The sequence below is a fragment of the Acanthopagrus latus genome, chromosome 21 (assembly GCF_904848185.1).
Source record: "Acanthopagrus latus isolate v.2019 chromosome 21, fAcaLat1.1, whole genome shotgun sequence".
Lineage (NCBI taxonomy): Eukaryota > Metazoa > Chordata > Actinopteri > Spariformes > Sparidae > Acanthopagrus > Acanthopagrus latus.
Genome location: NC_051059.1, coordinates 852,526 through 869,819, shown reverse-complemented (window position 1 = coordinate 869,819; position 17,294 = coordinate 852,526). Strand labels below are relative to the sequence as shown.

At 39.6% G+C, this 17,294-nt stretch overlaps 2 protein-coding genes across 3 annotated transcripts in view; one reads left to right on the top strand and one right to left on the bottom strand.

Annotated features, from left to right (window-relative positions):
• Nucleotides 1–11,113, bottom strand: part of rab2a (RAB2A, member RAS oncogene family) — a 38,495-nt gene extending 27,382 nt beyond the window's left edge. The window contains exon 1 of the mRNA XM_037083471.1: nt 10,888–11,113. Coding sequence (XP_036939366.1) covers nt 10,888–10,933 — 46 coding nt within the window. The 5' untranslated portion in view covers nt 10,934–11,113. The remainder of the gene's footprint in view (nt 1–10,887) is intronic.
• Nucleotides 11,114–16,252: 5,139 nt separating this feature from the next.
• ca8 (carbonic anhydrase VIII) overlaps nt 16,253–17,294 on the top strand; it is a 36,528-nt gene continuing 35,486 nt past the window's right edge. For both annotated transcript variants that reach the window (XM_037084830.1, XM_037084829.1), the window contains exon 1: nt 16,253–16,607. In XM_037084830.1, coding sequence (XP_036940725.1) covers nt 16,535–16,607 — 73 coding nt within the window. In that variant the 5' untranslated portion in view covers nt 16,253–16,534. The remainder of the gene's footprint in view (nt 16,608–17,294) is intronic.

The window sequence follows — 17,294 nt, the reverse complement described above, 5'->3', positions numbered from 1 at the left end:
CTGGATGCTGTATGGAGAGTGATGCTCAACTTGTCTCTTCAGAATTCCCCTTAGGTGTTCAATTGGGTTCAGATCAGGAGACATACTTGGCCACTGAATCACTTTCACCCTGTTCTTCTTCAGAGATCCAACAGTGGCCTTAGATGTGTGTTTAGGATCATTATCATGTTGGAAAAGTGCACGACGACCGAGGGCACAGAGTGATGGTAGCATCTTTTCCTTCAGTATAGAGCAATACATCTGTGAATTCATGATGCCATCAATGAAACGCAGCTCCCCGACACCAGCAGCACTCATGACTGATAAGTAAAGCTTTGCTGATCTTCTTGTAGCCTTCACCTTTGCGGTGTAAAGAAATTTTCTTTTTCAGGTTTTGAGACATTTCTCTTCCATGTGGTGCCATTGCTAACAACATGAAATAAGAAGGGGTTTTCTACACCCTTTTATAGTAAACTGTCTGCTGGACACCTGTGTAATGAATAATCAGACTCACCTGTGGTTGATTATTGTTAAATTAGACATTTGTAGTCTAAAATGTAGCCTTGCTCCAGAGACTTTCAGTGGGGTGTACTCATTTTTGCATCAGCCTAATTTAAGTAAAACTGAAAATTGTGTTCTCAAAGTTATATCATTAACCTTACTTTAATGTTATAAGCTAAACAGATGTTATATAAAACTTAGTCTTATCATCATTTTGGAAATTGTTTTTGTGTGCATTGAGATATTGTTTAAAATATTATTTTTCGAAGGGGGTGTACTCATTTACGCTGAGCACTGTATCGCCACATTTCTCCCAAAATTATCATGATCATGGAACTGTGATTACTTAAACATTATAATACCTATTGAAACTTTAAATTTATATTTTAATGTTCAAATAAAGTCTATGTGAAAGTATAACACAAATGCCATTAGCATGTGGCTGAAAACCCAACTTGGAGAAATCTGGGGTGTATCATGGGTATGTGTTGCACAGATCTTTGAGGAACATAGTGGCCGATGTCATCAACTGCGAGGGATGAGGGTCAGGGTGGAGGTTAGAAGCTGCAGATTGCCGCTTGTGGCTATATTTTTTTTGCTTATACTGGTGGTGAAAAGATCATTTTCTTTCTTTTTTTGTGCTATAAATCCAACATCACACACAGTGAAATCAACAGTGCTTATCTGTAAACCTCAGTCTAAACCAAAATGAGGATTCAGCAGTCTGAGTTAGATCAAGTGAGTATCTTCCAAATTCTTCTCAGAATAAAACATGCGGGGGGTAGAGCGGAAACAATTAGTCTATTGATAGAGAATTAATTTGCAATCACTTTGACAAATATTTTAGTAATTTGCTTTGCAAAAAGCCTTCTGACTAAGTGAAGCTTTTCTGGCACTTCAGCTGAAGGTTACTCTTGAGAACTGTGTTATTTCACAAAGTTCAACTGTCAAGAACCATACTGCTACTTTTGATACGACCCTCTCCTTGCTTTTTACCACCATCACAACATACCTAAAATTAGATCCTTCCTGTCCACGGCTGACGCAGAGATCCTGATTCATGTGTTTGTTTCATCTAGGCTGGATTATTGCAATGCCTTATATTCAGGTCTGCCGTGTCAGAGTACTGAGTGCTACAGCTAGAGTCTTAAACTTGACAATGTGATCATTTTACACTAATACTAGCCTCACTGCACTGGCTCCCAATTGATAAGATCAGACTTTAAGGAGCTGCTGATGACACACAAAACTGTACTAAGCCTCATCCTGTTGTACATGTCAGATCTTATTACACCATTTATTCCAACTTGTGCATCAAGGTCTCCTGATGTTCTCAGGGTTAAGAGGAAGTCACATGGCTGCAGGGCTTTTTCCTGTCGTGCCCCCTTCCTCTGGAATAACCTTCCGTCTCCCTCTACTGACACATTAGACCAAAACTTAAAACTTCTTTGAATTAACCTTTAAACAGTTCTTGACTCTGATTTCTAGCTGCTTCAATGGGGTCGGTCTCAGTCTCAATGAATTACTGAAACTATTAGAATTCACAATGATTGACATTTAAAAAAGCAAGCTGTGTCCCTCTCTCATCTTTACTCTCTTTTCATTCAGGCTCCTCTTCCTCCTCTCTTTTCCTTCAGGCTCCCTTCTGATGGACCACAAGCCCCTGGGAACATCTACCTCTCCTGGCTCCTGCTGCCTCACATACTGATGGATGTGGATTGTCAGACCCTGGGCTCTGCTGGATCATTGCTTGCCTCTGTTCTACGGTCTCCTTATATCTGTATTTCTATAAAATCTGATGCCTCTTCACTCTGATCATTTCTGTTTTACTGCAAATAATCTTGTGTGGCCTGCCCTCTTCCAGGTCACCAGGGTGGAAAGGAAGTCAAGTGGCCCCGGCATCTCTTGGTGATGCCTTGGCCTCCTCAGTCCTCTCCTGCATCCACACACTTCACATATATTTTATATCATATATTTTATTTCACATATAATTTGTATCAGACATTCTGTCAATGCAACTTGTAAACTGTTAAAAATTGATTTTCTCAAAATTAGCAATTTTTTCCTCACTTGAAACTCGCAGACAACTGTTCATTTTGTGAAGCCCACTGAGGCGGCGTGATTGTGGCTATATAAATAAAACTGATTTGATTTAATTTGTTTAAACTTCTCGAATGTGAGAATTTGCTGCTATTCTCTGTTAATCCGTTGTAAATTGAATATCTTTGAAACTTTTACTGTCCGTCAGATGATCAGTCAGATCAGATGATTTCACCTTAAACTCTGAGAACGAAATACACATTTTTGGCTATTTTCTGTCATTTTATACAGTCAATGACAGGGATTGGGAGCGATGACATTTTGCCATAATTTATTCTGTTTATTGGCCTGATTCTTTACTGCTTGCCTTAATGATGCCTGATTAATATTCTGTGTTGGACAAAAGCAGGTATTTTATCCACAGGTTTGTCAGAGTAATGTCCTGAATTCTGCCACAAATTTAAAAAACACACAAAATTGCTGATCCCAAACAGTGGAAAAATGTCCATATCAGCCCTGATCCCTCAGATCGGCTCAGGACATCCCTAGTTTAGTCACATCGCAGAAAGAATTTTTTTTTTCTTCTTAATATATGTCGTGCTATCAAAGAAATGATCTGCTAAGCCTGCCTGCATGGCGCTTACTTTATCATATATTACCCTTGGTAATCAGATGTGTTGCTCAATTAGGAAGCAGCAGCACATACAGTATTGCGTCGGTTTTAACCCTTGCTTTAAATATAATTTTACAGAAATGACAACTACAACTAAACAACTACAACAATTTTTTGTGAAATGAGGACATGCTTTGGTTTGATTTTTCATACGCCATCATTCATTGTTGCGAGGTTTCAGCTGAAACGTTTGCTTTTCACTTTTGTGTCCATGTTAACAGGTTAGACTAGTAACACTGGCTGCGCGAGTCTCACGTGCTTCTCACGCGGCTTCAGCAGCCCTTCATCTAGAGATTTGCCTTTCCATTTGTTAAAACGTCCTTGCATAAAACTCCCCACTTTTATACCATGTGTGGCAGCATTTTTGGGTACTCGATGGAACGCGCGACACAATGACACGAGCAATATCTAAAATCAACACACCTACTGAACCTCCACAGCTCACAAACCATTGCGTCTGTGAAGAAAACACTAGCCTCATTCACACTGCCCTCTGAGTGCGGGAATCATGCGCTGATTCTCTGCATTGTCCTCTGTGTTAAAGTTTTGAGTGTGGAGAGGGGGGACAGTTTCACTGCAGCTCTGATGCCCTTTTTTCCCGCGAAGACCACAGCAGCCCACAAACACCCGCTATAGAGAAAATGAGTATAGTGGCGTTGTTCCACCGACTTGCTTGAAAGGCCAAACCATGGTAGGTCGCGAAAGCAGCCACCACACAAAACACAGGGATCCAGTGTGGCCATCCTGTTGCTAGGCATCTAGCAATCAATAAGCAAGCTGGAAAAATGGATCAGACAATTTCTGGTTCTCAATTACCATTCTTTACTTGAACAAATATTCGACAGATGTAGGTATATATGATAGGTGTATTTATCACCAATGGTGTTGACTAGCCTCCTGTTCTACTCCTAGGCTAATGGACAGGACTGAGGTCGCTCTAGAGATGTTCCAATGTCTTTTTCATACAGGCTGAAAAACAGCAACCATCTTGGCTACAAGAGCCAGGCGGCTACCGCAGTTGAATGGTGGTGATTATGCGTCTCTGGTAACTTGCCTAGAAACAAATCACTGCAAAGGTCAGCCCTTTCTGACCGAGACTTCAGTGAACTTTCCCCCTGGAAAAAAAAACCCAAAAACAAAAAAAAACCCCAGCATCCCTCCTCACCAGTGAGCACTAGACAGGGTCATCAATTTACCAATGATTAGGATATCCTCTAAAGCAAATAATTTAACTTTGTCACATTCCACAAAGTATGGTGGAGCAGGATCTCAACACATTATAATAGCATCCATACGAGTATAAACAGAATGGTAATATGATGTGACTGTCATGTCTCTGGGGTTGCAACTGCTTGGTTCAGTGAACAAACAGTGTGTGTGTAGTCAACAGACAACAGCGTACACACTTTTCTACTACCAAGGCTGTTTGGTTGGGTAAAAGTTTGGTAAACTAAATGTCTGTGCATTTACTTCCCCCTACAGCTGCTATAATGCCCCTCTGAATGCACTGTATCAAGTGATCCTCCCACATTCAACTCATTACTTCAGCCAGCATTTCGAGGTGTCCATAATCAGAAATTAATGTATTTTGCGGCGGCAACTGTTCAACACACCTCCATGTCGTGCATTTATTCCTGATAATGGACACCTTGTTGGGAATTATCCCTTGCTTAATAAAGGGCTGATAACACCTGGCTGGATAAAGTAACAAACAGTGAATCTCCATCCGTCTGCAAGACGTCGAGATTAGGACCTGATAGGTTAAATTATAATGTAGGAATGCAAAATTATGGCGGAATAAAAATCTATACAAATAAATCACTTCAATAATAAATGTAATCATATTAGTCAAACTGTAAAACCTTACATTTCTGCAGTCTCACCTCCAAAGCAAGCAGCTAACTGTTGAACAAATGGGAGCATGTCTTCTTATTTTGTTGTTTTGTCTTTTCCTCTCAAAAGGGTCTTTCAATAAAAATGATACTTCTGTTTACTTGTACTAACATATATGGCAGAACAATGCTAAAATAATTCCAATTCAGTGTATTATTAATAAACTGTAAATACTACAAACATTTGTTGAGCAGTACCATTTTATAGACTTCACAAAAAAAAAAAAAAACAACAGAAAGAAATGTTCTCTCCAGCATCTATTTTTCAGACTGGTGTCAACTTGCTTTAACATATCGAAAAGAGAAAAGTCTCCTTCTCCATCTACTCTAGTCTCCATCTCATTGTCTTAATGAGACAGGACTGGAATAGCCAAGTTGCTTAACGCTCATTAAATTAGGGAACTAGTCCAATGTACTGACTACCTTTTCAGGCTCGAATTACTCTTTGCAAACAATCACAATTCATCAGCAGTAGCAGCTCTCATAATGAATAGTGATAACACAAACTAATGAACATAAATATACCCTGAAGGCTAGTTTCCTTCGTTTCCTTCCCTTCCCTTCCCAGCTGTCCATTTCATTGACAGAAATCACATGATCCAGTATCAGCAAACAAAACTTCAGATGTTCAGGCCTCCAACTCTGGGAACTGAAAGTTGAACAAGGTAATCTACAAATCTTCAATATATAGATAGAGGAAGTGATATTTGTATTAGTATAACTGAAGAAAAAAGATATTTGAATTGGTTGAGACATGGACAGTTTATTCTCCCTCGAAAGAAATGAATCTGATCTGGACTGTAACGGGAAAGAGTGTTATAGCTGTGACAAATTGTTTTTGCTTTCTCAGACTTACTTTTCAGTTACAGTATATCTCAATGTACAATGATGCATCTCTTGATTCAATGGGAGTCTGGGTATAGCCAGAAGTACAGTGTCACTATTAGATTACAATTCAGCTGTCAACAATTTGAATGCAAAACTATTCTCAATGCATCTGTGTATGGCATCCTTAATGATCCATATTACTGCACATGGCTGCTTTTTCATCATTTAAAGTCCCCATTTATTCAAGTCCTTCAAATAATCAGACTATAAACATTATAAAAACACAACATGTCTGCTGCTCACTTCTCAGAATTGGACAGCAAAGTTGACAGCGCCTCCTTGGATCTCAGCTGATTAGCTGAGCTGCTGTAACAGCTATTATTTATGGCTGCAGATGTTAGCTTCAGGTGAAAATGGCTGACGTGATTACCGATTGTTGTGAGGCATAAGGCAGGCTCAGTGTGGGTCTCATCCAGTTACTGGTTTCCAGCAAGTTCATAAAATCCGACATGTGCCCAGAGATGTCCATTTAAAATTTACAAAGAGAGTTATCTTATTACTCACAGATGATGTGTTTGGACGTAGATATTGTCTGGGTTACACGGTCTGGCTGCCTTTCTTTAATTGCCCCCCAGAGACAAATAAAATTATAATAATATAATAATTATAACATTTTGAATTGAATTGACACATTGGGACAATGTAGCTACCATGGATCTCTGACAGGGTCCTAAGAACTCTGCAACCAAATTCAGGATATCCCACAGTATACAGTATAAAACTGTCTATTTTGATCAAACTTAATTTAAGGGGCATCTGCACATGTGCTGGCTTGGCTCAGTTTGACTCCGTATCTCAGCCCAGCACAGCAGGGATTTGATCTTCCTCCCGGCAGAATTATCAAAGAATCGCCGCTTACCAAGCATGAGGTGCTTCACTGCTGACTGCACACAAGTCACCGCCACCTCCAAGCTCTCTGTAGTCTCAGGGAGGAATGTTTTGATTTTGTAATGTTATTGTATTATAAAGATGCAGATTTCTTTTGTACACTGCTGTAGTCTGATTATTTGCAGGTCTTTCTGAATAAATGGGGAATTTAAATGATGAAAAAGCACCCTCGTGGAGTAATATAGATCATTTAGGATATCATATGCTGAGACGCATCGAGAATCATTGAGCACTTGAATCCTTGACAGCTGTATCTTACCCAAATTGAATCGTGAAGCCATGAGACGCACATTTTACATTTTTTTTCATTGTTAATTAATCTGTTGATTATTTACTGGATTCACATATTCGTTGTTTGATCTGTTAAATGCCAAAAAAATATCAGTGTCTTCCAAAGCCCAGGATGACATCCTCAAATGTTTTTTGTCTACAACTCAAAGATATTCAGTTAACTTTCATACTAAAGAAACCAGAAAATATTCAAATTTAAGAAGATGGAATCAGAGAGTCTGGACTTAATTCATTTTGATTTGATTAATCAATTATCAAAAAAGTTGGTGATTAATCTAATAGATCAGTCTAATCAACTGACCAATTAATCGTTGTAGCTCTGTTCTAGAGCTGAAACGATTACTTGAGTAACTCGAATAATTCGATTACAAAAAATGGTCGAAGCAAAATCTCAGGCTCAAGCCTTCGTTAAATCATCCGCATTATGTAGCCGCTTAGCTTGGGGATCATTTTTCCACACAGACTGTTATTGCGGACACACACCACTACGTTCAAAATTGAGTGATGGCGGTGAGCCAAGAACCGTCCGTAAAAGACAGAGCATGTCAAAAGTCTGGGATCATTTCACGCTTTAAAAAGAAGACAGCGAAGTGCAATGTGTCTACTGCAAAGCAGAACTGGTGTACAAAAACAGCTCGTCAACAATGATTCAACATCTGAACAGAAAGCATCCAGTTGTTAACTCCAGCTCACCAAGCGTCATTGACACAAGCTAATGTAAACACTGATGTTAGCTAATTTAACGCAGCCTACCATCACTAGTTAGAACGTATGTTATTTGTAGAGGCCGTAGCCTGATGTTTGATGAAATGGCCTGATGAAATTGCAAGTGAGTAATAGCCTACACCAAATAACTCCTTTCCACACACTCATCTCATCTCGCTCACTCTCCCTCACGCACGTGTGCGCACACAAACAAACAAACACACACCCTTACTCCTGGCGTTAGGAATAGTTGGAATAAATACTTGTATGTTTTTTCAGGAATCAAAACCAATTGCTTGGTCTATTTAACAGGCCTGTCATTTTCGTTATGAATCACTGGGGCCCGAGCAGGTCACAACCTGCGAGGATCTATTGACCTGTGGGGACCTATTGTATCTGTAGCAATTCTTTCTTATTCTTCTTCTGCTCTTCAGGTGCAGTTTTGGAGGCTTGAACATACCCCAAAAGTCACCAGACTTGGAATTTATGTCACATCTAGCAAAAATTGCAATACTGCATTATCATTGGGTGTGGTTATAACCTGCAGATTCTATAGCACCCCCTAACGTGATGCCCCTCCAACATGCACATACATGACCACCGGTGTCATCCATTTTTATGCTTTGCCATGAAGCATGAAGGCTTTGTAACTTCAACATACAATTTCCCATCTACCCCAAATTGCTTAAACATGTAGAGGGTGTCACCCCGAATATGTCTCTGCATCAATACTAAGTCGGGCATTTTGATTGTGGCCGCCAGTATTTCCAATCCTCGTACTTTAATGACATCCTCCTACATATTTAACGCAACAGACTTCACCTTCAGTCAGTATCATCCTCAGACCTCGAAGATGAAAAGTTGTTTAAAGCTTTTGCCTACGTCATACCTGCTAGCCGTGGTGGTGCGGTCGATTTCTTTGCCATAAAGCATCAAGTCCCCACTGGACACATGAAGTCAGACATCAACAACATCATCCGATTCACATGACATTTACTGCTTGTTTTCTCCGCATCATACACTACAACATGACATGCAACTAACAGGTGAGCGCGCAATCCGACGTCGCAACAGCCCAACGTGACTGGCCTGTGAGAGCCAGTTCATTGCCGCTTGCAGCTTTAATTTGGTATTGTTGTTCCAAAATGCAAAATCATTTTTTAGTGGATTACACAATTAATCAATGGGATAATCAGTAGAATACTCGATTCTAAAAATATTCGATACCTGCAGCTCTACTCTATTCCTCAGGCAATATCAGAATCCCTGTCACCTGTACTTTTCCACTGTTTTTAGCTGTACACTAGACCAAATTTTTGTCTCTCCTTTTTTTTTTTTTACTTTCCCTTTCTTTTCATTTAAGAATGCAAGGTAAAGATGTTACCAGTACAAGAGTGTTGGGATGATGTGTTTTTTTTTCAGCTGATACCAATAACAAGTAATTACCTACTTCTCATGAAAAGGATGATATACATGATGTTCACAAAATAACATGGCAACCAGTACACAGAAGACATAAGGGTTGAAATTAAAATGGTCTTTGTGATAAATGACATCTATATGTTTATACAACATAAAGGCCATTCTGAAATGGATCCTGTCATGGACACTAAAACAGACATTTTATAATATTTCTTACCCAGGTCACATTATCAGATCATGTATAGGTATCATCCATAACTCTGAAACAAAAACTTGGTGTTGCAGTGATCATTAGTGTGTTCTCACTTGCTGTAGATTATGTGAAACCCATAAAAAAAAGCCCTCACAACACATAAACTAGTAAGAAAACTAATCACTGTTTTAATGTGAGCAATGCCTGGGGGACTTGACAGACTATTTCTGGTGAAGATATACATGTAATCAAGCTCAGACTTTGGCTGAAGCTCTCACCATCAATCACTACTAGAGATGAACAACAACAGCAGGCAAAACATGAACCTGCTTTGCAATAACACTGTCATAAGATTGCAGCCCACCACAGTATCAGTCTGATGTAAACAAAGACCTGAATGAAATCAATCATACAATCATTTCACACCTGTTTGGGTCTTGGCCATATATTAGGCCCCAGTCTTTGGTTTGGTTTCCTGTAGGAACACATTTAAAACAAAACAAAAAACATGGTCCTAACTCTTTAGTACTGGCGACATGTTTACCTTGCGTCATATGTTAAAGCAGTTGTCTGCTGTTACTACTTTCAGTTTCTCCAACACTGGTGCTACATCATTATAGTAGAGCAGTATTACAAATGCACCTGCTGCAATACTGCATGGTAACTGAGCAGGCCCATCATCATCGGCACAGCCAACTGACAGCAAACAGCAGAAAACAAAGAGGACTGTTTCCCAGTTTTCTACACAGACGTTAGAAATACCTACACTATTGTTCAAAGAAAAACAGAAGAGGAAAGCCAACGGGTCCAATTCCTGCAACAGACATCTGCTGAGTATTAACAAGTGCTCTACGCCATTTTAAGTAATATTATAGCTTGACGTTCTGGCCTTCTGTGAGAAGAAGCTAACCTAATGATAACTGTGTTATTTGACATCCACGACTAAAATATATTAACAGTATGATGATGTAGCATGATCTCGTGGACTGTTAATTTGCTTCCGTGAGTTACTTATTTAAATATTTAGAAGAGCTAACGTTAGCTAGGCAGTCAGCTGGACTAGCAGGCTGTGGCTAACACCCCCACCCTCGACGCAAACGGACAAAAGGCCCAACATCTCTCTCCCACTGTCAACGACTGCTCCGCCGAGTTATGTATGAGAAGTTATTTGTTGGTGTGCCTGTATACGTTTATGACACGGCCAGGGTTTTTCTTATAATTGTTTTAAATTTAAAAAAAATATCTTGTCCAAATATGTTAACAGTGTGGAATATGAGCTGTCATCCCCACCGCTTGCGTCTCTGCCTTTTCCACGTCATTGGACTATCCAACACTGCGGAAATCCAGCGCTAGCTACCCGCTAACAGCTAGCTGATTGCTAAGTGGCAGTCGAGCTGGCGCTTACTGCAGCTTACCCGTGTCTCCGATGATGATATATTTGAAGAGGTACGCGTACGCCATGGCCCCTGGTTTGTGCAGTCAGCTGTCTCGACCGTTACACTTTCGTTAAACCAACTGTGAACCGTGTGAAAATGGTAGCTGACAGCTTGAAAGCCTGCTTTTCTCTGTCGGTGCTGAAGAAGGAACAATAAACAGCTAGAGATTCACTTCTACGTCACACGGCCCGCCCTCGCCACGCTACCGAGTATGATGTCTTCAGGTCTCCTCGGAAACTTCACGATGTCTCCACTCACTTACATAAATATGTGGGAGTCTGTCGATGTGGCACTTTTCATATGTAATCCAAAAACATGGCCCACTATTTTATACAGAAAACGTGAAACAAACACTGTCCTACAATTATTGGGAAACCGTCAAAAGACAAGTGTGGAATCACTTTGGCGGCCCGTGGTGGCTGCTGTGTCCATTGCGGCACAAACTGTTGACAGTCACCATTATACGTGCTGCAGTTTCTACAGATCCTGTTTGAAGTGAACTGTTGGTTTGCCCTGTGCAAAAAGTTCTCCGCTTGTAGGCCTACTGGTGTACACACGACGCAGTCGCCCTCATTTTTGCTGTCTTCATTATTACACAACCACTTGTGTCACAATATCGCCATACTCACAGTAACCATGATGTTAAAAAAATGAAATACTGATATTGTGTTATTTTTTCACATGTGAATGTTGTTTGAATTATTCAGTGAAAATGTTCAGCCTGGTGCATCTTGTGTTTTTGAATTCATCTGGCTGCCTTTTCACTTGTAATTGAGAAGTAAATCAAGTTCAAGATAGATTTGATTGCTAGCATTCTTTCAATACCAAACATATCTATTGATAAAGTGATAATGTTGTTAGTAACTATTTCTCAACTTGTCCCATATAGTCTACTATCACAGAACATAATACTGCCTCAAGGCTGACAGCAAAATCAGACAAAAAGCCAATATTACTATGTTCTATTGGGTCAAAGTTCTAATAACACAGTCCACTATTCCCTTATCGGTCAAAGTCTTGCATTGTAAGTATGATAAGGAAAATCAACTTATTTAAATATTAAAAGTAAAAGTACCCAATGCAAAAAATACTGTTTACCAGATGTTACATCAGAATTTATTATATGTATTTACATACTGCATCTATAATAAAGATACATACATTATTATTGTTGTCCGTTAATGGGAAAAGTAGCATTTTCCCATCGTAGTCTTATGAGATGGAGCTCATTTGAACTATTTTGTATAGGACTGCAACTAATGATCATTTTGATAATGTATTCATTTGCTGATACCTCCTCTGATTGATTGTTTAGGAATTCTAAAAAATGTAATAAATGTTGTCACAATTACCTAGGTTAAGATAACATAGCTGTAAATAATTATGTTAGTCAAGGTAAATAACAGAAAGTGGTATTCTTTTGAAGGAAGCAAATCTGCTAGATGATAATGTTTTAAAAACAACATCTGCTGATGACTGTTTTCATATCACTATACAGTGAATTACAGTGACTAGTGTAATAAATTATTGCAACATCGGTGGTAAGTACAAAAGCACAACAACATATAACCAAAGGAAGAAGAGTGATCAGTCAGTTAACCTGCTTCAGCAGCTAAGCTGTAGTGGCTGAACACTTCCTGAAGAGAGAAGCAAAGTGCTATATTTTGGAGATGTGTCCAAACAAAGGACAACAAAGACAGTGCCCATCAATAAATGTCAGAGTACTCTTTTAGACTTTAGACTTTAGACTTTTATTCATCCCACATCAGGGAAATTCACTTGTCACAGACATACAATTAGTACAAGACTTAAAATACAAAAAATACTAAAGAAGATTTTGATAAGAGGATAAAATAAAGGATAAAATATAGAAAGGATTATACGTTATGTGCATTATATACAGGAGGCAAAAATGTGCATTATATATGTTTAAATAAAGTGTCAGAGTATTGCCTTGTTGATGGTTGGATGCATAAATGCAGTGTTTAAATACAATTTTTGAAAATAAACCAACTCAGTGTATGAATATGAATATGTAAAAACACAAGATAGTATTATTACACAGGATAATTGCACAAGATGATGGAGGTAGAAGTGGTAAGTAGCACAAGATAGGTAGGTGCTTATGGTGCTACATTAAAGGTTATTGGTGTTGAAAAGTCTGACGGAAGCTGGAATGAATGACCTATGGTAGCGTTCCTTTTTACACTGTGGGTGAAGCATTCTGTTGCTGAAGGAGCTGCCTAAGGCCCCCACAGTCTCATGTAGTGGGTGAGAGGGGTTGTCCATAATTGCTGTCAGCTTGGCTAACATCCTCCCCTCACCCACCTCCTCAATGGAGTCCAAAGGACAGTCCAAGACTGAGCCAGCAATTTTGTTGATCCTGATCCCGTCTCCTCAGGAGATGGAGACGATTTTGACCCTTCTTGTACAGGACATCTGTGTTGTGTGTCCAGTCCAGTTTGTTGTTTATGTGAACACCCAGATTTTCAGATTACAATTTGAAATTCACCAATAACTTCACATTTATTATTCTCAAGTAACATAGAATTGTCTTGACATTTGGGGATTGGCTTGTTCACTGGAGCTGCCTTCAGTAGACAAACTGGGCTGTGATATATGAGCCTAGCACATGGGCTTGAGGTGGGGGGAGGGGTGTTAGCCTTTTATCAAACAAGAAGAAATATGACTCCTGGTAAATCTAAAATGTTGTATAGCGCTGTGGCTCAGTAGAGCCAGTGTCTTGTTATTGGAAGGTTGGCAGCTGGTTGGCACCTTGCATGCCAGCCACCACCATCAGTGTATGAATGTGTGTATGAAATACTGTAAGTCGCTTTTGTCAAAAGCGTCTGATGAATGTAGACTTGCCACCCATCCCGTTTTTCCCAGAAATGTTCTCTTTTTTTCCATCAGCTGTCCTGGGAAATTTATCCCATTTTTGGGGGGAAAATGTAAAACCTTAATTTGGTTTCCTTCGTTCTATAGTCTAGAAAGGTTCTCATCAAAAATATCTCCGTTTTCTTCCCGTTTATGGTCTACGTCTACATCATACATCCAATCATATGATGAGGTAAATCATGTGTGCACCTCCATCCAATGCTCAAAGAAGTTTTAGCGTCTCCATTTGAAATATGAGAGAGGTGACGGACAAGGAAGGAGATGGAGCAAATACATGCAAGCCATCAGTGAGTAAAAAAAAAGATATACTATTTACAATCCTGACTAGGCCTAACTTTTGGAGTTTGAATGGGTCCAGCCGATCCAGGGGGACAAATTTTCTGCTACATGTGTTTTGTGTCTGGCGAAAAATCTCTGTAAAGTATGAAGGAATAATCACAATGAAAATCCACACCTGCTACACCTACATTCATAAAGTCACCTAGTTTTGTTTTGAGCTAGACGTGTGTTATTTTTCTTTTCTGAGTGCTGTGTGCAGTCACTGTGTGCAGTCACTAAGCTAACATTAGCTGCGGCATGGTCAGTTGGAGGCGTGGTTAGTGAATTGTTCCATAGGGCATTATGGGAATATTAGAATCAGACAGAGCTGGACTGATTGATGCAAGTAACAGGTAATGTAACTCTTTACTTTATTACTGCATTTTAATAACTTACTAATAAGTGTCAATCACCGATCATGTAGTAATGACATATCAGGTCACTGATCCACACTGATCACTGAGACCAGTTTAGAGTACACAGCATTGGAGGCTTGGGAGTTGGCAGGCTTGTCAGTTTGGAGATTGGTCACACCTCTAACCTGGCTTGCTTGAAAATGCGTTTGTGGCTCAGTCTCTTTAACCATGTATTCATGTGGAGTTTGAGTACTTTCAGTTTGCTAGCCTTCCCAAAGTCAACTAACTTGTAATTGTTTGACTTGACGAAATTTATATAAACAGATATCTGCATATGTAGGCAAGGGTATAGAGTAGAATTGAACAACAAAGTTTGAGAGTTCATTCAGGTAAGTAGTCTCTGTGGAAGTAAAGGAGGTATAACACATTGGAGCTAGTGAAATCTGTAAACCATCTGCATATGCAGATTTCCCATCTCAATTAGCTAACCAGACTGTTCACAATCGCCGCTGTACGGAAAAGGAAGTCTTGACCCAGATATCTGTTATCTGGACATCCACTGACTACACTTAAAGCCCCGAAAAGTGGGCTGGTGAGCCCTACAGGCCAAAAAGACAGACAATAGGTAATGTGTTCTGAGATGGGACTTCAAGTGACCTTAAGTCACACGCTGGCTGAGTCCACCCTCTGCTGGTGCCCACTGAGCAAATACTTCATTCATACATTTTATTTATTCATCCATCTTTGAAATGGGTGACACCTGCACAAATTAGGGGTCCCAGGCCCTCCAATCTCTTGGCGTATGATCTACAGGCAATGTTCTGCTTTTAGGTTCTCAGTGTGGACACAGGGGAGCTCGCCTGCATTCAGATGTCTCCAAGGCCAATATCCTGATAAGGAATGTGGGGCAATTAACATCTGCAGCCTGGAGGATAGGAATTAACAAAGAAATAAATTAAGATAGGAAGAATAGGGACCATGAACTAGTAATCGCTCTTGACTTTTTGCACCAAAAACCCAAATAACAAAATACATCTTGTCCAGCTATCTTTTTGGATTAACGCAATGGAATTTCAAGAACTCTGAAGTGTAACAATCTCCTTTGAATAGCTTCAGGGTCTGACCTCTGAGCCTCATGAGAACCTGTGCCAAGTGTTAGTGTGTTTAACTGTTTCCATATCCAGTGATTCAGAGTTTTTCTTTCCATCTTGAAGTCATCAAGGCTGGAGAACAGTTTGGCTTTCACTCTCTTTGTCCTGCTGCTCTGTCTGTTTTCTCACCCACTGCTATTTCCCTCAGCCAAGGCTGGCTCTGTGGCCTCCAACAGAAACACCAGCATGACCTTCCTGCTGACATTTCAACACACACATACACAATACCAGCAGGGTGCCTGCATCAGCAGAAAGGTGAACAGAAATTAACATACAATTCCAGAACCTGGAACCTAGAAAGGCAAAAATATAAGATAGAAAACATTATTAAAGCTTCTACACTGTAAAGTTTATGGTGAGTCAGTGATCATGAATGAAGTGGGTGTCGAGGGTAAGATGGATGAGAAATTATTATTTATACATGAATTATATATCTGTAGCTGAGGTAAGCAAGTACACCTGCTGTCTGTAGAGAGAGAGGGGGGGGGAGAGAGAGAGAGAGAGAGAGAGAGAGAGAGAGAGAGAGAGAGAGAGAGAGAGGTAACAGTGAAGCAGAGAGAGAGGAAGAGGAGGAGCAACAGAGTAAAGGGAAACAAAGCGAGGCAGAGAGCTCCACACACATCAGACAGTAGCTGTAAGAAGACAGGAGCAAGAGAGGACATGAAGGAAGACGGGAAGAAATAGAAATAGAGAGAAAGAGAGAAAAAAGACAGGGGGAAGAAAAGAAAAATACTTAGAGAAGAAAGTGAAGGCTGAGTGAGTTGTTGCTCAGCTGGGAGTCAACCCAGCAGACTGCAGAGACTTCAGTTTGTGCTCAAGTGAACAGACAAAACCAGTGTGACTGGGAGTGTACTTGGAGGACAGATTGGTTTCCTACCCACAGTGAGCAGACTGCCAAGCACCATGGCTGACAATGTGAATGAGGAGTCGGATTATATCCCGGGGAAGGATGAGCTGGACTGGGGCTATGAGGAAGGTAAACTGGTGTTCATCAGTATGAATGGTAGCTGGTTTAAACAGTTTAAATTGGTCTGAATCCAAAACTTTGTGCACTGTTCAGTCTTTACTCAATTTGATAGCCTGTTCTTTCTATGAATGGCGTTTTTCTCATTGTTTACACATATTTTCAAACCTGTTTTTATTTATTCATTGATACACAGTAAAAATACTAAATCTGCCTGTCACAAATGCTCACCTCTCTTGCAGATTAGTCAAAAACATCTAGGTTTCTTATTACTTTTCTTACTATTACGTTTCTTATACATTTGAGGCACAAACCTGTCAACAGTTTCTTATACAGTTTAACAATGTCATAAGGGCTTTGTTTATGTAATGACTAAATGCATATAGATATGTGTTAATCTAAAAATAAAGCAACAAAGAAAAATTAGTAAAAGTTAAGCATTGGTTAGTTAAACTTAATACATGTGTCAGCAATACTAAGATGAATAAACAACAACAAGAAACACATAAAGCCTTTTTTATGGTCTTATCAGTCTATAAACTGATAAGTTTGTTGTGAGTGCTGATAAATGTCTTTTCATCTAACCAATCTAACCAATGAATAAATTTGTTATGCTATTATTAACATGTATTTAGTCTCAGTTACGTTGATTATCATCTTATCAGGACCTAATAGGGCATTATTACTGTTAACTAATGC